Source organism: Triticum aestivum, chromosome 5D (assembly GCF_018294505.1).
Source record: "Triticum aestivum cultivar Chinese Spring chromosome 5D, IWGSC CS RefSeq v2.1, whole genome shotgun sequence".
In the NCBI taxonomy this organism is placed as follows: Eukaryota; Viridiplantae; Streptophyta; class Magnoliopsida; order Poales; family Poaceae; genus Triticum; species Triticum aestivum.
This window is the reverse complement of record NC_057808.1, coordinates 426,902,733-426,926,017: the sequence shown is the minus strand read 5'-3', so window position 1 is coordinate 426,926,017 and position 23,285 is coordinate 426,902,733. Positions and strand designations below refer to the sequence as shown.

Below are 23,285 nucleotides of genomic sequence, written 5' to 3'. Positions count from 1 at the left end.
ATTGGTGTTGAATTTTTTTTGGAATTTTTTTTCAAAAAATGATACGTAATATGACCGAGAAGTTTGAAATATTTTTCAAAATTTCATCATACTCATGAACATGAACAAAGTCCTAGACATCAACAAGGTTTAATAGGATTGATATGGTAGATATATCAACAAGTGCCTGTTAAGTGAGGTGGTGCTGGGGTTGGATAGAACTGTGAAGTTAAGCGTGCTCGGGCTGGAGTAGTGTGAGGATGGATGACCTTCCGGGAAGTTTGACCACTTAGTGCGATTTGACTTGAGATTAAGCATATTGACCCGAGATTAAGAAAAAAACGAAAAAAAATTAAAAAAAAATTCTGAAAAAATATTTGAAAAAAAAATGTTACTAATGGCGCACTTCTATGTGGTGCGCCATTACTAAGTCAGATAATAATGGCGCACGGCGTGATGCGCCATTAGTATACCAGATACTAATGGCGCACCAGTGGTGCGCCATTAGTATTTAATACTAGTGGCGTGGTACTAGTGGCGCACCAGTAATGCGCCGTTAGTAGGCAAAACTGGTGCGCCACTAGTAGGCCTTTTCCTAGTAGTGGCAGATGGCGAGGCTGAGCTATACATGCGCCGACCGGGCCATGATCGTTACCGGTACCTTTTACACCGTGGGCAGTGGTCGGCACGATGTACCTGCAGTATAAGTTGGAGAGTAAACTTGCTCTCTTGTATTGATTATCACACATACATCAGTGTTACATATATACACCCCATGGACAAGGCACGCAGGCCGGGGTAGTCAGTTCAGATCCTATAGTCTAGGAGGCGACGTGCGCACTACATACATACATGTTAACACCCCCCTCAGCTGGAACGCCGTTTGGGAGGACGTTCAAGCTGGATCGAAACTCAGTGAAGACCTGTGAAGGAAGCCCCTTGGTGAACAAGTCTGCAAACTGAGAACTGGACGGAACATGGAGAACCCGCACTTCGTCGAGTGCCTCGCGATCACGGACGAAGTGAAGATCAATCTCTATATGTATAGTGCGCTGATGCTGAACCGGATTAGAAGAGAGGTAAGATGCACTGATGTTGTCACAATATACAATGGTGGCTCGAGAAGGAGGGCGCCGTAGTTCGTGGAGAAGCTGGCGGACCCAACAAGATTCGGCAACGCAGTTTGCAACGCCACGGTATTCAGCCTCGGCGGTGGAGCGGGAAACGGTCGGCTGGCGTTTGGAGGACCAGGAGATCAAGTTGTTGCCGAGAAAGACATAGAACCCCGACGTGGATTTTCTCGTATCAGGGCAACCCGCCCAATCGGTGTCGGTATAGGCCACGAGATCAAGAGAGGGGGACTTGTAGAGCTGAAGTCCAAAGTGGGTGGTACCCCGAAGATAGCGAAGAACACGCTTGATGAGTTGCATGTGAGTATCCCTTGGTTGATGCATGAAAAGGTAAATCTGTTGCACCGCATATGATATGTCCGGACGGGTAAGGGTTAGGTATTGCAATGCACCGGCAATGCTGCGATAGGTGGTTGGGTTGGAAAGGAGGCGGCCATCGATAGCAGAGAGTTTGGCGGTGGTGTCAATCGGGGTGGACACGGGTTTGCAGTTGAGCATATGGGCGCGATCCAAAACCTCTAATGTATATTGTTGCTGACTCAAGAAGAGGCCGGATCGGTTGGGTGTGACATTAATGCCAAGGAAGTGATGGAGCTCGCCGAGGTCTGTCATGGAAAATCCTGCTTTGAGGGAGTGTATGATGGAGTGAAGAACATGCGGTGTGCTTGCGGTGAGAATTATGTCATCAACGTAGACGAGTAGGTAAGCAATGGAGGACCTGTGAGACATAATGAAAAGTGAGGATTCGCTCTTGGATGCATGAAAACCAAGGGATAAGAGGAAGGACTTGAAGCGATGAAACCACGTGCGGGGGGCTTGTTTCAAGCCGTAGAGAGACTTACGGAGGAGACAAACATGATCCGGGTGAGAGGGGTCGATGAAGCCGGATGGTTGTGCACAATAGACTGTCTCCTTGAGTTCGCCATGAAGAAATGCGTTCTTGACATCAAGTTGATGTATGGGCCAAGAACCAGAGGTGGCGAGGCTGAGAACCACACGGATCGTGGCCGGTTTCACCACCGGGCTGAAAGTCTCCTCGTAGTCCACGCCTTCCTTTTGAGTGAAACCCCGAACAACCCACCGAGCTTTGTACCGCGCCAAGGAGCCGTCAGGATTGAACTTGTGGCGGTATATCCATTTGCCAGTGACCACATTAACACCTGCAGGTTTGGGAACCAAAGACCAAGTCGAGTTCTTGATTAAAGCATTAAATTCATCTTGCATTGCATGTAGCCAATGGGGGTCTCGGAGGGCTGAGCGATATGTGGCGGGGATGGGTGAGATGGGGGAGTCCGTTTGGGTGGCGAGGAAGAGGCGCTTGGGTTGACAGAAGCCAGATTTGGCTCGTGTGTGCATTTTATGTGCGTTTACAGGGGGCTGAATCGAGATGGCACGGGGAGGATGACGTGGCGGGGTGTGGTAGGCTGGGTTTGATTCGCTGGGGTCGGAGCTGGGCGCGTGATCCGAGGGGGGTCCGGTCAGAGGAGAAGTGGACGAGGTGGACGCGCGATCCGAGGTAGATTGGTTGGCAGGGCTGCGGCCGGAGATAGTGCGCTGCGGGCCAGCAGGTGGGGACGGCGCGGGAGGCGAGGAAGATTCGGTCGGGCTGGTGGAGCGCGTGGGGGTGGAGCGCGTGGAGCGGGTGGATTGGGTGGCCGGTGTGCGGGGCGACGCGATTGGTGGATCGCTCGGTGGGGCGGGTGCGCACGGGTGGCGGGGCCCAGCTGGTGCGTGGGGATCGGGAAGACGCGGCTGCAGCGAGATTTGGTGGTTGGGATCTTTTGTGGCTGATGGCGAGCTGGTTGGTGGTGTGGGAGAGATGTAGGAAAAAACGGTCTCATCGAATACAACGTGACGTGAAACGATGACTCGGCGCGATTCTAAGTCGTAGCAGAGGTAGCCTTTGTGCTCGAGTGGGTAGCCCAAGAAGACGCAACGAGTAGACCGGGGGGCAAGTTTGTGTGAAGCTGTGGCGTATAGGTTAGGGAAACAAAGGCAACCGAAAACTCGAAGGTGGTCGTAGGTGGGGTGGATGCCGTGTAGGTGATAGTAAGGTGTATGGCCATGAATGGCACGGGAGGGGCGGCGATTGAGGAGGTATGTGGCCGTGTGAAGGGCCTCCACCCAAAACGACGGGGCGAGGTTGGCTTGGAAGATGAGGGTACGCACGACGTCATTTGTGGTGCGGAGGAGTCGTTCGGCCTTGCCATTTTGAGGGGAGGTGTGTGGGCACGAGAAACGGTAGGAGATGCCATGCGTAGAGAAGAAGGAACGGAGGGTGGAGTTAATGAACTCACCACCGTTATCGCATTGGAGGGCCTGGATGACAACGTTGTATTGGGTGCGTACATGAGCAAAGAAACGTTGGAGAGTAATGGACGTGTCCGATTTGCGCCGTAATGGAAAGGACCAAGAGAAGTGAGAATAATCGTCAAGGACAACCAAGTAATATTCATAGCCAGAAAAACTCACGACCGGAGAGGTCCACAGATCACAATGAATGAGCTCGAAAGGAGCATTGGTGCGGCTAGTAGAGGAGAAGAAAGGTAGTCTAGGTTGGTGCCCTAGTTGGCAAGCATTACAAGGGCCAGTGTATGGCTTATTACATTGAAAAGGAAAACTACTAGTAATGGCATGGAAGGATTGGGTGCTTGGATGGCCGAGGCGACGATGCCACACGTCACCATCGGAGGTTGTGGCGGAGAGGGCAGTGCACCGCGTCGTGTTATTGCCGAAGAACGGGTAGAGGTCGCCGGAGCTAGCGGAGATCAGGATTACCCTCCGTGTGCGAAGATCCTTCACAAGAAAGCCAAATGGGTAAAATTCGACGGAACAAAAATTATCTTTGGTAAATTGGCGAACAGAGATGAGGATAGTAGTGACGGAAGGGGAGAAAAGGATGTTGCGCAGTTGGAAATTGTGGGGAGGTAGGGAGGTGGAGCCGGTGGCATGAATGGGAAGGTGATGGCCATTGCCTACAACAATGCTAGAGAATTTACGCTGTAAAGAAGAATTCGAGTGGCTGAGGTTACCAGGGTTGCCTGTGACGTGGTTGGAGGCGCCACTGTCGAGGTACCACTCGTTGGACGGCACGGTGTTGTTGAAGCCCTGGTTGCTGTAGGCGGCGTGAAGGGGAGCCATGTGATCCCAAGACGGCTGCTGGTAGGGGGAGTACTACATCGGGTACACCTGAGCATGGGAGCCCGGACGGGGGCCGAGGACACCGGCGGCGTTCGGGGGCACCCAGCCAGGGCGCGGTGGAGGGATGGCCATGCCGTACGGGGCGAAGAACCCCATGTAGCGGTTGAACGGCGCGGGAGAGGAGCCACCACGACCTTGTTGGCCGTTGCGACCGCCACGGCCACGGCCGCGTCCACGGTCACCACCGCGATCACTAGCGTCGCTGCGGTTGTTGTAGTCGCGCCCAGGCGCACGATCGGGGATGCGGTCCAGGGGACGATCTACCCGATCGCCCGGACGAGAAGAAGAGCTGCCACCACTGTTGGATCCGGAGCCACCGGATGGCCCACCGAGCCCATGGACGGCGAGGACCGTGGCCGGGGCGTCAGCGGTGCACTGAGCGAGGTTTTCTTCGGCGACCTTCAGGCGCGAAAACACGGTCTCAAACGGGGGCAAGGGAACCGTGTCCCCCAGCACGACCCGGATCGTGTCGAGGCGGCCGTCGATGCCGTGGAGGAACTGAGTGGTCAGATCCACCTCGGAGACCGCGTGGTTGATGTCGGCGAGGCCCGCGGTGAGCAGCTTCATGCGGCGCGTTTATTCGTCGACGGAGAGGTCGCCCTGCTTGAGGTTGCGATACTGATGATTGAGCATCATGTACCGAGCCGCGCGATTTGCGAGGAAGTAGTCCCTGATCCGAGACCAGAGATCGAAAGTGGTGGTGGCGCCGATCACGTGGTCGACGATCTGATCAGAGAGAGTGGCATACATGGCGAGGGCGACGTGGGTGTCGAGCTCGAGATACTGGCTGTTGGCGTTGGGTGGGGGTGGGTGCTCGATGAGATACATGACGCCGTAACGAAGCTGGACCATAAGGAAGAAGGATTTCCACTTGTGGTAATTGTGCTCGGCGGGATTGAGAAGGAAGCGGATGTGGTTGGTGAGGTCGACGTTGAGGATAGGGTGCTTGGCCGGGGGCGGCGGCGGCGCGGTGGAGGAGAAGAGGGGGGCGAATTGAGAGGAAGTGGGGGCAGTGGCGCTAGGGTTAGCCGAGAGAGTGCCAAAGATGAACGGGGAGGTGCGCGCGCTAGAGGAGGCCGAGGAGGGAGCAGTGCCGGAGAGGGAGGGCGACGAGGTGGCGGAGAGAGTCGCCGCGGAGGAGGAAGAGGAGTGCTGCTCCGACATGGCGGCGGCCTGGAGACTACTGATACCAAGTTGGAGAGTAAACTTGCTCTCTTGTATTGATTATCACACATACATCAGTGTTACATATATACACCCCATGGACAAGGCACGCAGGCCGGGGTAGTCAGTTCAGATCCTACAATATAGGAGGCGACGTGCGCACTACATACATACATTTTAACAGTATATGCCACGGCGCTCCTACTAGCTAGGTCGATCGCACTTGCAAGAGCCATGAGGTTCGCTTCGTTTCTCAGCATCCATATAGGGTGTGTTTGGTTGCCCGCATCGAGCCCAACCAGGGCCGCACGGGATGAGTGTGGGCTGTTTGGTTGCCTAGTTTTACTATTGGGCCTGCATAGCACGATGTTTAAAGCAGCTCTGCGCCTGCCTCACTGAGAACGCACGAATCGGCAGTTTCTCCAGGGCCAGGCCCGAGCGGTGCACGTGGGCACGCGCAGCTGCACGCGCGGGGCCACCCTCGAGAAGCCGCGTTGCTTCCCGAAGCACCGGCAGTTATTAGCCTCACCGCCCCTCACCGCTTCCTCTCCCCACTCTTCCCCACTCTCCCAACTTTCACCGATGGCGGCGGATTGGAGGAGAGGAAGAAGACCACCGGACTCCATTACCGGCGGCGGCGGATCGGAGCAGAGGAACAAGACTAGCGGACTCCATCAATGGCGGTAAGCACTTCTCTCTCTTCGACATGCACGCTAGATTCGATCCACGGCGATAGATTCGATCCACGGCGGAGGGGAATGGGGAATAGAGGTAGATAAGCATAGGGGTAGTTCATACTAGTTCATAGCAGTTCATACGAGTTCATACATGCAAGATCGGAATGCATAAGGTAGATTTCGGGATTGGGGGATAGGGGAATAGGGGGAAAGGGGGTACCCAACGGACACCGGCTGACCGCGGCGGCCATCACCGGCGTGCGGAGCGGCTGGTCGAGCCGCTGGCCTTCATCTTCTTCTTCATCGCCGTGCCGGCCGGCGGATCGTCCTCGTCGTCCTCGGCGGAGTCGAGGTCGATCTGCCAGGTAGGACGGACTGGCTCCGGCGCCCTAGCTAGCATGTGCACCGCCTCTTCTTCCTCCTCCTTAGGCTTCCCGCTGATGACCGCCGGCGACGCGATAGCCGTCTCCCGGCACGGCGGTCATTAGGAGCCCAGTAGGTCTTGTACTTGCACCACTTCTTCCTCTGTTTAGGGTCATCGGAGACGGCTTGATTCATGGCCCAGCGAATGATGTCAACTGCCATCGCGCCCTTCGTTGGGTCAGGAATCAGCGTCTTCAGCTCTTCTTTAGTGGCCTTCATGAGCACGGCATTTGATTCGTTCTGCATGTCCGGCATGGAGCCGAAGTTCGAGCACACCTCCATGGTGTTCTCGAACTTGGTCCGGTCACCAGCCGTCCACCCGAGGAAGAAGGCCCTCCAGCCAATACCCCAAGGGAAGGGGTTGGCGTTGGAGCTGGAGCTAGAGCTCATGGCGATGGGGAGGAGGAAGGTTGAGAGTGAGAGAAGAGAGGGGGTTGGTAAATAGTGGTGGGCAGGGTGAGTAAATATAGGGGGGATGGAGAGGAGGAGAAGAGTGACAGTCATGCCGTTTTAACTACAAGCTCTTGAATTAGCCATGAACTCTGTGCAATGCCTGACTCCATGACTTGTGTGCAGATCGAGGATAACAATGAGATGGGCACGGAGGTGCTCCCGGCCGTTGACAGCAAGGGCAAGCAGCCCCTTCACCCAATGCCCGACGAGATTGAGCTGCTGCCCACTTCCGAGGAAGACCCGAAGACGCCTGAGGGTGGCGACGACGAGGGCATGGAGGAGCCCCCCAGCAACAAGCGCCGCAACTACGGCCACTACCATCAGGAGGATGGCCCAACTCACTTCTGCAAGGTCATCCTTGCACCGAAGCTTGAGTGCATCCCCATGCCCCTGGACTTCACCAAGCACTTCGTCGCGGTGCCGACGGAGTTCAAGCTCAGGAACAACACCGGCTGCTCCTAGAAGGTGACGGTGAAGCTGATGAACGGGCGGGTGACCCTGGATCAGGGTTGGGCCACCTACGCAGCCGTTCATCAGATCAAGATCGGCTACATGGTGACGTTCAAGCTCCTCACTCCCGACACCCTCAAGGTCATCATCTTCGACGACGATGGCATTGAGGTCGTCAACAAGTGCGGGAAGCACGACGACGCCTTCGCCGCCAAGGAGTAGGGCCGGGCCACCTCTTTCGAGCGTACTATTGAATTATGCTAGTTGATGGTTTATGCGTTGAACTGTTATATCTGTGGTACTGCTTATATCTGAATTATACTAGTTCATGCTTTGTTTATAGTCTGTTGTGCTTATGATGTGTGCTGCCGAAGTGTGGTGGTAACCTCACCAACTAGCCAAAGAGGTTGCCACACATGAGGCCTTGCATACAACCAAACACCATGCCTTGACTAACATGCAGGCAACCAAACACCAGGCAGTGTGATTCAGCCCATGCAGGTAAGAGGGCATGCAGGCAACCAAACAACATGCATATGGTGCATTTGAGGCTGCATTTGCATAGCCAGTCTGAGTAGAGAAGTGTATGCGATGAAGGCACTGTTGCACACGGCAACCAAACACGCCCATAGAGTAACTGTGTGAAACGAGTATTCTAACTGGTCGTAGTATCATGCATACCAACTACTCCCTCCATTCCTAAATATTTGTCTTTCTAGAAATTTCAACAAGTAACTACATACGGAGTAAAATGAGTGAATCTACACTCTAAAATATGTCTATATACATCCGTATGTGGTAGTTTATTTGAAATATCTAAAAAGACAAATATTTAGGAACGAAGGGAGTAGACAACATTAATGATGTGTCATACAATTAAATAAAGAAAAACAGAATTGAGTATCATAATAAATATTATGCTACTACTAATATATGAATAAAGTAGTACTCCTGCTTTCCCATTACAACCAGCAGGCACTACTTGTAGCTTTTAATCTAGGAATTGTCAATCAGCGATGCAGCTGCTTTCCCTCAGCAACGACGCAATTATTGAATTAATTTCCTCCCGGCCAACCTCGAGTGGCAAAGTGGTCCGCTTTCTTCGCAGTACCCACTTTTCCGTTTTTGGCTGCTAAGACCTAAGAAGGAGCCGGGACTATAAATTAAACACGTCAGCTTAGTGTTATTTCGTGTCACACGTGTGATATTTTATCATTTAGGTAAATTGAAATGAACAGCACGACTTTAATGAAAAAAAAATGGAATTCGAACAAGAAACGTTTTGACCAGTGCCAACTGTGCCTTTGGATATTAGAATCTGAAGGGGAGGAGAGAGCAACCAGTTTTGTGCTGCAGTGCAGCAGTAGTCTACGTGGCCAGCTACTGGTGGGATGGGCTGTGCATGCGTGTGAGTTTCGGTTCCCAAGGAGATCCATGATATGAGCCGGTGATAGAGATACAGATGATCGATGCTTGCTTGCAAGCCACTATGAGTTTCACACGCCTCGTGCGTATTAATAATGTTGGTATACGTGTACTACGAACGCTCCAAGTCTACGATCCGAACAAGTTTCAGCAGTTTTTTGACAAAAAAGAGAAAGAACGAAAGCAAGTTTCTTCTGGCAAAAGCGACTATTATTTCCACCGAACCAGAAAGGCAAAGCATGTTATATGAGTGACTTTCGAGGGACAGAGTCACAGAGATAATGTATTATTTGCGCCGTGAATATAGCTACGTGCCTGCACGTTGACCAAGTGCTGTCGATCAATCTATCGAAAATCTTATTTTATCATCCGGATCAGATGCCTTGTACTCGCGGACGTGGAGTTTCTACACCCAAGAGCATCTGCTCCTGGTGTGAACAGTAAAATAAAATAAAAATCCAAAAATTCTGAATCTTTTTTGTGGCATACTTTCACAAATGTTTTTGCATGCAAAATTTCATTGCAAAATCCCATTGGTCGAGGCCGTGGGAGAAAAAAATAAAATCGATGCTCTGAAAATGACTTACAAAAGCATTTTGGAGCTCTAATTTTTTTTACGACTTCCACCAATGTGATTTCATGATAAAACTTTGAATGCACAACAAACATTTGTGAAAGTATGTTAAAAAAATTTGAAATTTTTTAAACCTTTCCTATTTTTTTGATTTTACAGTTCACACCAGGAGCATTTGCTCCTAGGTGTAGAAAGGTACTTTCATGTACTCGCATGCTACACACAGTTGACGTACGCTAGTGCACCCGGGGCTAGCTCCGTCGTCTGTTTCTGTGCCATACCATTGAACAAAACTACGACCAATTTTCATTCAGCGCTAGAGAGAGAATGAGAGAGAGGATTTTTCTTTTTCTGTTGCATGAGTTTTGTATCAAATTTGAATTTAGTTTTTGTGACGTGGTCGATACATTTTCTAACCGTGTCAAAACATTCAGATCTTTCATGGCCCATGGTTTTACATGATCGAAGATCTGTCTCTCTCTCGAATTTCAGCCTCAGTCCGTCTGGATATCCTTGCCATACATGGGTACATGTAAAAGTCAACGCACGAGCATAAAGTTTTTTCTCCACATGCATAGTAATTCCGCCATAATAAATCAACAATTAGCCCGCGCAATGGCTGAGGGCGCGAGGTGGAGGTCTGCTAATACACTACTTTAACGTGAAATAGTTTGAAGAGTCATGCCGCAATAGAAGATACAACCTTCAGAATATCACAAACAACATTATCGGCGAGTCCAAATTAGTGAAGTCAAATATGATTATTCTGAAAGTTACATAATAGGAATCAAACCGATTCCTAAAGTTGTTTCCCGTTTATAGCATCCAAAATCTTCAAGAGGGTGGGGACCTCTACGTACAACCGACTAGATCGTTTTGTCGGCAGTAGGGAGGAAGCATGCTCCAGATAACGCCAGAGCGCGGAGGGCCTGGGATAGCTAGGCGACTATATCTGTTGTCTCAGGGTGACTAGGCGATAAACCTACGCGGTTGGCAATATCATTAACTCTAAGCCATAAACCCACGCCGTTGGCAATATTATTTAGATACTACTCATTTTAAAGGAAAAATAATAATAATCTGTTAATAAACTACTCCTCATCCAAAGTGCAAGTATCTTTCCAACATCAAATGATATACTACTAGTCCAAGTACTTGTTACATAAATGCATTCATCAACCCATGATAGATACAAATATGCACAATGTACAATGACCCTAAATATATATACTACATGGTAACCAGTCTCGGTATAGCAATATGGTCAACCCAAGTTATTCCCGATAAAGACTGAGTATATTTGCCATATTTCTCAATACCTGTGACCAACATCCAACCATCTTCGGCCCAACCTTACCCCATCATTCATGTATGTACGCTAGAGATTGCGCACACGTCACCCCCACCCCGCCAAATACAACGGCAACCGACAATCCGCAAACTCAAAAACTGATGTAACAGCTATTAGGTTGAACAAGAAAACGGCAGTACCGTTCACGTCATCATCACAAAATTAATTAATTAACGAGGGAAAAATCAGAGTCTCGCCGTGATGAGTCCGTGCCAAAATAGTCGCCGCGATTCACTGTCAATAGTTCACACTCCAAAATTACCGCCGTCCCTCGTCCGGAAAGGGCCAAACCAAACAAAATCCACAGAATCACCGCCGTCGATCCGACAATGTCCCGCCTGCTCCCCAAGACTCCAAGAGCCCGAGGAAATCTCCCGGCCCGTGTCTCCCCCTGCCTATAAAATCAACCGCCATCTTCCTCGCTAAACCCCCAATCTTAGCGTGACCTCCCAGGCGAGACGAAAACCCCCACCCGCCCCACTGACGCGGCGCGACACGCGCGGAAAGCAACGCGCCTCCACCGCCCCCGCTCCCGCCCTCCCTCCCATACCGCCTCCCGCCCACTCCGAGGCAGGCAGCCAAGCAGACGCGGCCAAAGCAAAGGGAAAGAGGAGCCGTGGTAGGTAACGTTGGCCGCCGGCGATGGTGTCGACGGCGCTGGACGCGATGGCGGGGACGGCGTGGGGGCGGTGGCTGGGGCTGGTGGCGGCGGTGTGGGTGCAGTGCATCTCGGGCAACAACTACACCTTCTCCAACTACTCCGACTCCATCAAGACGCTCATGGGCCTCACGCAGCTGCAGCTCAACGGCCTCTCCGTCGCCAAGGACGTCGGCAAGGCCTTCGGCCTGCTCGCGGGGCTCGCCTCCGACCGCCTCCCCACCTGGCTCCTCCTCGCCATCGGCTCCCTCGAGGGCTTCCTCGGCTACGGCGCGCAGTGGCTCGTCGTCTCCAAAACCATATCGCCGCTGCCCTACTGGCAGATGTGCGTCTGCCTCTGCCTCGGCGGCAACTCCACCACCTGGATGAACACCGCCGTGCTCGTCACCTGCATCCGCAACTTCCGCGGCAGCAGGGGCCCCGTCTCGGGGGTCCTCAAGGGCTACGTCGGGCTCAGCACCGCCATCTTCACCGACGTCTGCTCCGCGCTCTTCGCCGACGACCCGGCCTCCTTCCTCGTCATGCTCGCCGTCGTGCCCGCCGCCGTCTGCGCCGTCGCCATGGTGTTCCTCCGCGAGGGCCGCGTCGCCAGCGCCGACTCGGGCGGGGACGAGGCCGACGCGCGCGGCTTCGCGGCCATCAGCACGCTCGCGGTGGCCATCGCGCTCTACCTCCTGGCGGCCGACCTAACGGGCGTCGGCGGCGGCGGGGGGCTCGTCTCCGCCGTCTTCGTCGCCGTGCTGATGGTGCTCCTCGCCGCCCCCGCCGCCGTGCCCGCGTACGTGGGCTGGACGTCCTGGATGAAGTCCCGCAAGGCGGCCAACGCCGACGCCGAGGACGCGGCCGCCCCCTTGCTGCTCGACTCCAAGGAGGCGGTGGAGACGCAGCTGCAGGGCAACGGGGAGGAGGCTCGCGGGCCGCGGCTCGGGGAGGAGCACACGATCGCGGAGGCGCTGTGCTCGGTGGACTTCTGGGTGCTCTTCTCGTCGTTCCTGATGGGCGTGGGCACGGGGCTGGCGGTGATGAACAACCTGGGGCAGATGGGCGTGGCCATGGGCTACACCGACGTCTCGCTCTTCGTCTCCATGACCAGCATCTGGGGCTTCTTCGGCCGCCTCGCCTCCGGCACCATCTCCGAGCACTTCATCAAGTACGTTACCTCCACCTTTTACTCCATGATTACTCGCCGCCATTAATTCCCTTCCTGCTGCGGTACGAACTCCGTCCGTGGTACGGTACGGATCTGGGGCCGTATCTATATCTAGCTTGCTCAGAATTGAATCGAACCCCACCACACAATCGCACGTGAACGTTCTTGGCCAAAAAATCAAATAAATTAAAATAAAAACGCATGGACGGCGCAGAGATTTCGTGGATGTTGCTTTCAGATGAGATAATGCGTGGCCTGGGTCGTGTGAGAAGTACAGAGGAGATCTGAGATGAATGGGCCGGCGCCTCCATACATCCATAGTGGTGTCCGCGGGAGGAATTGGGATCTTTCTAGATGTAGAAGTATTATTTTCTGCATATTCTATCTTAAGCACCACCATATTTTGGTTAAAAGAACTGGACTGAAATGGCCGCGGTGGTGGTGCTATCTTAAGCACGAAGGAGACTGCAAAGTCGAAAGAGGCCTACTCTAGAAGAGTAAAGTGAGCAGCAGTTGATTTTTATTTATTTATTTAGGCAAAAAGACATTCACCGACGCCCGGATTATAGAAACCCCAGATATATTCAACAAAGTGATGCCGATAAAATGTACAGTAAAAATATTTGCAAGTCGTGGGCGTGGGGGGCTTTTTAATGGACAAAACAAAGCCCTGTGAGCATACAAAAGTGGGCGTCAACTTCGTGGAGGAATTTGCGACCGCACCTGCACGAGTATAGAAGTGTCAACTTTATGCAGCGTATGGGCACGCAGCTCGGGCGCCTTTTACCGGTGGGCGAAGCGTCCCTTTCACGCTTTTTGGTAGAAAGAAGCTGATATTTTATTATGCCTGATAGCTATGGGCCTATGGCCAATTCTGTTTGTTTCATATGGGTTCAGTACAGTTCAGTTCAGTAGTAGGTGGTGGTTTCTCGGCACTAAGATCGCATGAATCGTGCCTAACTTGCTAGTACCTACCTGTATAATGAACTGTTATTTTCGCTGTGTTTTTATTAATGGGAAGGGGGTTAGCCCGGTTGGACAAGAGCGCGAGCATGATCTTTAATCAGCGTGTCACATTCTGAAAGGAACTCGTGGATTTCAGATTGCAATGAACAATCGTGATTTTTTGATCACTAATGGTGTAGTAGTACTGTCCAAGTCACTCATTATGTAAGTGGAGTACAATTTTCTGACACTGTCTAACGATTCGAAACAACGATCACTGGCTGATTTTCTTGCTTTTCGATCATGCATGGAAATATTCGAAACATCGATCACTGTCAATTAGTATGTGCATAGAGATCCAGAAACTCAGATTGCTCTCATTATTGCTCGCTCTTCGATCATCATTATGTACTCAACCTAATCTCTTCATTTCTGTTTCGCAAACATAAATAACATATTTCTAAAAGTGTATAACGTTGTGAAACATGACTGAATTTCCAGGACGAGGGCGCTGCCGCGGCCGGTGTGGAACGCGGCGTCGCAGGTGCTCATGTGCGCGGGGTACGTGGTGATGGCGTTCGGCATGCCGGGGTCGCTCTTCGTCGGCTCCGTGGTGGTCGGCGTCTGCTACGGCGTCCGGCTGGCGGTCACCGTGCCCACGGCGTCGGAGCTCTTCGGCCTCAAGTACTACGGCCTCATCTACAACATCCTCATCCTCAACCTGCCGCTGGGGTCCTTCCTCTTCTCGGGCCTGCTGGCGGGCCTCCTCTACGACGCGGAGGCCACCAAGGTGCCCGGCGGCGGCAACACCTGCTCCGGCGCGCACTGCTACCGCCTCGTCTTCGTCGTCATGGCCGCCGCCTGCGTCGTCGGCTTCGGCCTCGACGTGCTCCTCAGCCTCAGGACCAGGCGGGTCTACGCCAAGATCCACCAGGCCAAGCGGGCCAAGAGGTCGGCCGCCGCCGCGCAGAGGGTCAGCTAAGCTGGCCGCCGCTCTTCTCAGAGGAACTCAGCTGGCTGCACAGCTAGCACCTACTAGCAGTTTTTCAGACTGATGAAGAGCAACAGCGTCTGCCCTGTAAAGTTTTGCGCAGCAATGAAGGGGATACATACATACAGTACATGCCTTGATTCTTTTGGGCAAAGATGGATAGTATATACGCAGATTCAATTGGTATACTAGATGTGGATGATATATATGCTACTATGGCTGTGCAATAGGTTGATGCAGAGGCCGGTGGTAGCTCCTTCATTCTCTGAAAACAAACAGATTGTGTACTGCCAGGGAAGTTCATAGTTCAAATTTGAACAAAAACCACGCCAAGTATTTCCGAGCGGAGGCAGTAGTAGTATGTTTGTGTTTGTAGCCTGTTCGGCATAAGAGCTTGCATCAATTCAAGTGCATTTCCTTTGGTCGCCTGTCTGTCTGTCTGTTATTATGTGTGCTCGGCTCAGTACATGGAATTAAGAAGTGCTTTCAGGATCACATAACTGATTCCAAGCAAGTGCTGTTTGTGAGCTGCTGAATTCAGTGCTCTGCAGACTGCATCCTTCTCCTTCAGGTTAAGGTAGATAACATTGCAGTTGTTGTAGCAGGGAAGGAGTGACTGTGTGCTTCTGAAACTACATCATGGTTTCCCACAAGCCTAATCACTGCTTCCTGGTTTTGCAAGCACCAGCAGCAGCCTGAGGTTGGTATGATCTGGAAATTTACCTTGATGAAGGTCTCAGGTGAAGTGATTGAGGTATACTTGATGCTTAACCTGACTTTTTCTCCACTATTAACACTTCAGTCTTGAGATTTTTGCTGTGAGGTTTCATATGGTTTTGGGACAGCTGAGTCCCATTTTCTGCTGGATTGTTTTGTCTCTGTTTCTATGTTCAACTATCCACTCTGAATTTCATTGCAAGGGAGAAATATCCTGTCTCTCCTGGTGGATATTAACATGTTTTTATCTTTGACAAATATACTAACATAACTTTTTTTTAATTGTGGCTGAAACTGTGTAAGCTGATTTGACACGCAGTTGGTAACTCTGGTACAAGTGGACGCTGACAAGATAAAGAGCTTAATTTTTGGGGTGGTTCATGATGTTAATATCTCGCGCGCCCCTGTCATAATCTTCAGAGTTTTTAGTGGCTCACAATGGATTCAGATATTATTCTGAAGTCTATTTATCGTCATCTTTTCACTCGTCTTGTCCTAATAAGGTACTGCGCATCGTTGGCGCTTCACCATAAAGCACTTGTTGAAAATTTCCTCCCAGATTACTTTCAGCAGATTTAACACTGAGATTAAGACATGTCAATCGTAAAGTAGAAAATGACATACTTGAAAATATACAACATGTTTTCTGATGTTGGATTCTATATATGCTTGCAAACATTTCCCTGTATGAGTATACCGAAGTATCTCCTACTCCCTCCGTTCCAAAATAGATGACCCAACTTTGTACCAACTTTGTACTATTTTGGAACCGAGGGAGTATTTTAGATCTATTAGTGAAGAGTCTTCATTCTCACCTGCTTCATAATCTACTTATGCACACAAATGTATGGGAATATTTTTGAATTTGGGTTTGCTCTTCAGAGGAAATAAACAAATACTCTAATGAATTCTTTGTTATGTCACTATCATATTAATATACACTCGGTTTTTCTTTCTATTAGTGCAAGTATATCTTGGTACATTCTTGAGTGTTATATAAAGCTAGGCTAGTTAGTTTCTGTAGGGAATATAAAGGTGCTGTCTACCGCAACTTCAACTCGGGAGGCTAAGATATTTTGGAATAATAACTTGAAGATTTCTTAAAAAAAATCTTCAAGTTATTATTCAGAGGCTTCTGTGGTTGTTCACAAAGCTTTATGGTCTGGTCACTAGGAAAAGAAACGCAGGAAACAGATAGGCTTGCTCTGTTGGTACTAGGTACCATATCAAGAAAATAAAATTCTAATAATTTCTCGAGTAATTGTTATCTCTTCGACCATGCAAGCATTTATCATCGGTGAAATAAGGTCAGCTCCAGATCAAGTCCGCAATATTATTTCATGACCACGCTTGCAGTTTGCTTTACGCTGAAAACTGATTATTTAGAATGATTTCGTAAAAAAGATCCATCAAGCTCCACTGGTTGATGTATCCTTTTCTGAACTACTTCACCTGGTTGGTCAATCTACTGTACTTCTTGTGCCTGTATTCAGTCAAACTTTGCTTACTTTACTGAGCCATCAACAATTTTACTTTGTGGGCTATCAGGAGGTGATCATTCTCCTTCTCTTTTTTTTTTTTGCGAGATATTCTTCTGAGGACCATATCTTGCTGGGCCGTCCAAATCCTTTTCATATTTAGATATGTATCCCATGTTGCATCCTACTCCTTCAGCCATGGTCCATGCTGAACCATAACCTGAACAAGGGTAGATAGCACTGCAGTTTCTTTAGCAGGGGAGGAGTGGTAGTGCTTCTGAAACTACACAGTTTCATGCAGGCCTGATTACTGGTTCCTGGTTTCTTAAGCACCAGCGGCCTTGAGATTGGTGGTGATCTGAAAAACTACCTTGAAGAAGGGTTGGTATCTGAAGTGAAGTGATTGAGGTATATTTGATGTTCAAAGCAACCTTTCCTCCACTATTAACATTTCAGTCTCTCACAGCAACCTTTCCTCCACTATTAAGTATTAACATTTCAGTCTCTTGAGATTTTTGCTGTGAGGTTTCATATGGTTTTGAGACAACTGAGTCCCATTTTCTGCTGGATTGTCTTGTCTCCGTTCCTATGTTCAACCAACCACTCTGAGAAATATCTTGGCTCTCTAGGTTGATATTCACATCCTTCCTTTTGTCTGCAGGAAAGATATTGACATGCCTTCTGGATATTGTGGCAGGAACAGTGAAGCCGTGCAAGCTGATTCGACGCACGGTTGGTAACTCGGTACAAGTGGACGCTGACACGATAAAGAGACTGATTTTTCAGGGTGGTCCATTGATGCTTCTTAATAGCGTGCCCCTGTCATAATCTTCAGAGCTTTTGACGGCTCACAACGGGTCAAGATATTATTCCAAAATTCTATGTATCGTCATCTTTTCATCCCTTCAGTACAAATAAGGTACATCACTGGCACTTCAACCATAAAGCACAAGCTGGAAAATATTTGCACCGTTGAAATTTCCTCGCAGATGCTTTAAGCAGATTTAACACTGAGACCGGGACAGGTTGATCGTTAAGTAGAAAATGACGTTACTTGTAAATAGACACCACTTTTGCTTAACTTGGTTCTCTGTTTTCTGCTGTTGGCTTTCATATACGTACTTTGCAAACAATTACCTGTCAGAGCCTACTGAGGAATCTGCTATTGTAGGTATGTAAGTGAAGAGCCTTCATTCTGCCAAGCTGCCCCGTAATCTACCTGGACGAAAAAACGTATGAGAACATCTTCGGAATTTAAGTTTCGTCTTCAGCGAAAGTAAGCAAATATTCTGATGAATTCTTTGTTATGTCACTGTTATATTAATCTAGACTTGGGTTTGATTTTTATTAGTGTAAGTATTTCTGTTGGTACATTCTTGACTGATCTATAAAGCTAGACCAGATATTTTCTGTAGGGAATATGTACGTGCTATTACTGCAACATCAACTTTAGCAGGCATATTCCTAGCAACTTTACTTAAGATGTTTTGGAGAAAATAGCTCCAAAAGAAGAAAAGGGGCTGCTAATATTGTTTGCCTATAATTTAGTTCACAAGCTTGTGTGGTTGTTCACAATGTTGTATGGTCGCCTACGAAAAGAAATGCAGGAAACAACTAGGCTTGCTCTGCTGGTACCATATGAAGGAGCAGAAAACTTTAACCATTTCTCGGGCATCGATCTGCTTCTAGAACATATATTGTTGTCATCTCTTTGGTTGTGCAAGGGTTTATAGTGACAACTGATTACCTCACGTAAAAAGATTTATTAAGCTTAACTTATTAATATATTCACCCGCAAAAAAAACTTATTAATATATCCTTTCTGGGAGGCGACACGGGGGAACCCTAGCCGCCCCCGCCGCCGGCCCTCGACCACCCTCCCCTCCCTCTCGCCGCCACCGGAGACGGCCGACGGGAAAGCCCACGCGGGCGTTGGGGAAGTTGGCGGCAGGGATCTCGGCGCTCAGAGCGATCTCGACGGTCTTCATACCTGAGACTCACATCGGAGGCTTGCAGTTCCTTGGGGTGGCGGCCCTGCCGGCGAGGCGGCGTCGTCCGGTGGCTAGCGACGTCCACAGGAGACGCTGGCCAGTGTGCGCGTCGGGGCACTGGTGGAGTCCGGCCGCGGCGCGGTGCTCTACTGCGTCAGATCTGGAAGTTCCCCTCGGTCCTGCTGCCTCTCTCGATGTCCTTGTGGCTTGCGTCTGCCGGCTCCTGTGATGGTGAGCCCTGGTGGTGTACTTGGGGTTCGGGGGAAACCTTGGCCAGTCTAGCCGGCCCGACGGTGGCGACGCCCAAGGGCGCCGCTATCGTTCATGGAGGCACAACTGAGGTCCCAAACTACCCACCCCGATCCCCTGCCCGGGTGAAAACCTTCATTCCTGTTCGGATTTGGCGGTAGCGGCGTTGTTCGCGTCGTGACCTTCCTGGAGGTGTCGTCAGGGGACTTGGGGCTTGGTTGAGAGTGCAGAGGAACTGCGGGCAGAGGGGATGGTACAAGTGGCAACAGGTGGTGTTCGCGACGGAGGAGCGGCGTGGCATCTGGCACGTCGACAACAGCGGATCTCCGCGACATGGAACAGTGGGGTCTCGCCGCTGGGCGGGTGATGATGGACGAGCGCATGATGGTGGCATTGTCTGGCGTCGATGACAGCTAGGCCGGGCAAGGTCGATACTTCAGTACGCCTCTGAAGATGGATCGGTGGTAGTTGGCGGCGGCGGCCTCTGAGAGTGCGCCGCACCGGCGTGTGCCCCATACCCGACATGTGGCTTGGTTGGGGCCTCCGGTCTTAGATGTTAGGCTTGGCTGCGAGTTTTGTTTGGTACTAGGCTCGGACTATCAGCATCCCTTCATCAACTGGATAGGAATAGCGACAGATGCTGCCAATACGGTGGCTTCAGACTTACTGATGTATTACTTTGTAAGGTCTTTGTGAATAATTAATAAAGTGGCGGCATGCATCGCCCAGATGCAGAGAGCGGGGGTCTTCCTCCTTTTCAATTTTTTTTAATCTTTTTCTGAAGCCTGAAGTCTTGCTTGGAGCCTTGGATTTTGTTTCTCTCCTTGCATTTTGTTCGTTTCATATCATATCCATTATGGATGCTTACCAATAGCTTTGTGGTGAGGTGAGCGACTGCCTGACTGGTTATGGTCAGTCTACTGTATACTTGTTCTGTCTGTATTCTGTCAAACCTTTCTTATACTTTACTGAACTATCTAAAACTTAGGTTTGTGGGCTCTCGGTCGGTGATCCTTCTCCTTTCCTTCTGGCGACCATATCTTAGTGGGTCATCTGAAACCTTTTGAAATTAAGATATGTAGCCCATGCTCTACATATACATTATCAGTTTTTGTTTTCCTTGAGAACTGTTCACACATCGTGAGTTTTTTTTTCTTCTGGCAGTCACACGTCATGAGTTTGTGTGGTTAGCAAGGTTACGGGCACAGGTCGTCTTTATTTACCAGGGGGGAAGCGGTAAATCCAATTGCCGTCAGTAACTGGAGTATATGCCTTATATTGTCGATAATTATTGGAATAAGAACTGAAATTTGTCAAAGCCGAGTAAATCATGCTGAATTTGCGCAAACGTTATTGCACAAATGTTTGATTACCAGAAACATCCTTCTATAGGAGATTTCTATGTTTATAAACATCAGAAAAATCTACTTCCTTTCGTCTCATTGTTGTTAGACAGATCGATTAATTGTTCAAAGTGGACAACAGGATGTCACAACTAACTCAAGTGGAAAGTTCATTCGGGACATAAGATTTTGATTATCCTTATTACTAGCTTAAGACAATCATGGAAATTGCTTGAGTAATGTGGAAGTTCAAAAGCAGGTAATTATATACATCATTTACATCTCAAACCGCTCACAAAAAAGGGATCCCGAAACCTTACATACTTAGAATACAGCATGTGACAAGAAGAGGCAATAAATTTCTAATACAAATGTGTTTTGTACACAGGAAGGAACATGAGCAGCAAGATTCGAGAGAGATATAAATCAGCCAATGCATAGCGCACTAGTTGACCGACACCACTTCAAAAATAAGTTGCACAAGTATACTATAAAGCTGGTTGCCACCTTGTCATCAGTCCCACTCTCTCTATCCACAACCAAAAGGCAAAAGAATGTGATGCTCATCACGTCCTCATCATCTTAGTTAACTAATTACTCGCTCCAACCGCGTCTTAGCTAGAGTGATGACACAAGCAAGGCCACGGCCGCCGCCGCCAGTGCGGCTCGGAGCGCCGCCGCCGCAGCCGTCCTGGCCGCGGCAGCGTCGCTCTCGCCGGTCGCCAGGCTCGCCAGCCACGTGTCCGCCGCGACCTGCGCGCCGGCGACCACGTCGCCCGGCCTCGGCAACGGGTCGTTGCTCGACTTGAGGCTGCAAAAAGAGAAGTGTCAGCATAGGTCAGATCAGAATGTAGTTGGGATTTTGATGGTAGTTGCATGATCACACGTGCAGTTTTCTTTTTTCTTTTTCCAGCTGGGCTTGGGCTGCTTTCAACGCGACAAGCACTATCCGGGGCGGTGACTGGCAGGTGACCATGCGTACGTGGTGGGGATGGAACAAAGGCGAAGCTTTCTTTCTTTGATCGATGCTTCCTTCTTTTTGGTCATGCGCAAAAGAGAATGCGTTTTCTGATGAAGTGGTGTGCCGTGTGCGAGATGAGATGCTCGACCGATCGATCATGTCATGTGCATTCTCCGGCGATCGTACCTGCTGGAGGTGCCGGCGCGGGGGCAGAAGGTGACGGAGTAGGCGGCGGAGGCGGCACAGGTGAAGGTGGAGGTGGCGTCGTCGTAGGCGTAGCTGTAGGCGCGCGGGCAGGCGGCCTTGAACGCCTGCGAGTAGGCGGACGGGCGGCAGGTGTCCGGCCCGCCGAACGCGCCGCTGCAGCAGTACTCCGGCCGGTCGAACGCCTCGCACGCGCTCCGGCAGCCCTCCGCGGCCCGGAGCTCCGGCGGGCACCGCTCGTTGAGGTCCACGAGGCACCCCGTGGCCGGGCACCCCGCCGCGGACGGCTCCACCACCACCGGCACGTTGTACCCGTCCACCAGGCTCACGTCGTAGTAGTCCTCCTTGCCGCCGCCGCCGCCGCCGAGGGTGAACTCCACGAGCGTGGCGGGGGGCGCCGCGCCGGAGCCGTGGCACTCCGCCTCGCCGCTGCCGCAGTCGCCCGTGGCGCACTTGCCGCCGGAGGTGCCGTCGAAGGCGCACCCCGTGCGCGCCCAGAACCGGCCCGACCACCCCGCCGGCGCCGCCAGCGACCGCGCCTCCCCGGGGCCCAGCGCGAACCCCGTCGTCTCCAGCGGCGCGCTTCCCGAGTTGGCCAGCACCCCCGGCCACACCGTGCCGCCGCACCGGTTCGTGAACGTGAACGTCACGCCGGCCGCCGCCACCAGCCCTGCACGCACGTACGCACGCACCATCGATCCATCCATAAGCATAGCTTCCACGCACAAAAGACACAAGCACTGATTCACGCACGCACACATCCACAACAAACAAAATATAATTCGCCATTGTCGGTCACACGAACGATACCTTGAAGGAACGACGCGATGACGAACAGGAGGAGACCGGCGATCGAGGAAGTCGAAGTCGGAGAGACGAAAGAAGCCATCGCATGCACGTACGCCGACCGGTATATCGGACCGAAACCGAATGCAGAGGTGATCAGTTATGGCAAGGTCGACGCCCGAAATGGCCTGTGGAACGGCGGTTTGGCTTACCTATATACGGTAAGTAGGGTGGTTAGGGGGAGGAGACCACGAGTCCACGACCACACTCTGTCTGAGCAAAGCAGGGTGGGATCTACTCCTACTAGAGTTGGTTGGGCTAGGCGTTGGTCCTGGTAGCTTGTGCAGCTGTGCAGTACGTGTAGGATCACTCTCGGTCTCTCGCACACGCCGTTTTATAGTAGCTCGCGGTGTCGTCAGCATCGGCCTTTCTCATTTCATCGTGGTTGGGTTCTCCTTTTCCTTGCCCGCGGAGGCGAGCTATGATACGGATAATGTTGGGGTATCGCTACTTTACGTCTTTACCCCTCTTTGATTTTTTTACTTATTCCATTCCATTGCTTTTTGGAAGAAGATAAATTCATCTTGGCTTTTTTTTACTTGTATACTGCCATTGCTTTTTGGAAGATAAATCCATCTTCGCCTTTTTCTTACTTATATACTGCCCTTGCTTTTAGAAAAGGAGATACAGTTCGTCAAAAGAGATGGAGACATGAGACATGGGGGGAATTGACATGCTATGCGCGAAAGGGAGTAGCAAAGCACTGTAGAAAAGACTGACTTCGTGGTCTTTTTGCTTGCGGTTTTATTGATCACGATTTTACCGTGAGTTTCTTACGTCTAAGTCAGACTCCGAGATGTGCATGTTACGAAAAGTGCACTGTTCACTAAATTGAAATCGACTTTGCTGTGGATCTGACTTGGATATCGACGGACCCTTTTTGCTGTAGAGTTGTGCCTCACTCGATTTAGAGATCAAGGGCATT

The 23,285-nt window shown here is 50.8% G+C and overlaps 2 protein-coding genes across 2 annotated transcripts; one reads left to right on the top strand and one right to left on the bottom strand.

Annotated features, from left to right (window-relative positions):
* Nucleotides 1–11,271: 11,271 nt before the first annotated feature.
* On the top strand, nucleotides 11,272–14,999 carry LOC123122376 (protein NUCLEAR FUSION DEFECTIVE 4). The gene is made up of 2 exons (XM_044542570.1): nucleotides 11,272–12,635; nucleotides 14,082–14,999. Exons 1-2 carry the CDS (start codon nucleotides 11,470–11,472, stop codon nucleotides 14,560–14,562), a joined length of 1,647 nt encoding a protein of 548 aa, XP_044398505.1. The 5' UTR covers nucleotides 11,272–11,469; the 3' UTR covers nucleotides 14,563–14,999.
* Nucleotides 15,000–20,688: 5,689 nt separating this feature from the next.
* LOC123125274 (thaumatin-like protein 1) lies at nucleotides 20,689–22,646 on the bottom strand. The gene is made up of 3 exons (XM_044545793.1): nucleotides 22,325–22,646; nucleotides 21,497–22,184; nucleotides 20,689–21,160 (listed from the first exon to the last, which is right to left on the bottom strand). The coding sequence occupies exons 1-3, from the start codon at nucleotides 22,401–22,403 to the stop codon at nucleotides 20,968–20,970; spliced, it is 960 nt and encodes a 319-aa protein (XP_044401728.1). The 5' UTR covers nucleotides 22,404–22,646; the 3' UTR covers nucleotides 20,689–20,967.
* Between the last annotated feature and the right edge of the window lie 639 nt (nucleotides 22,647–23,285).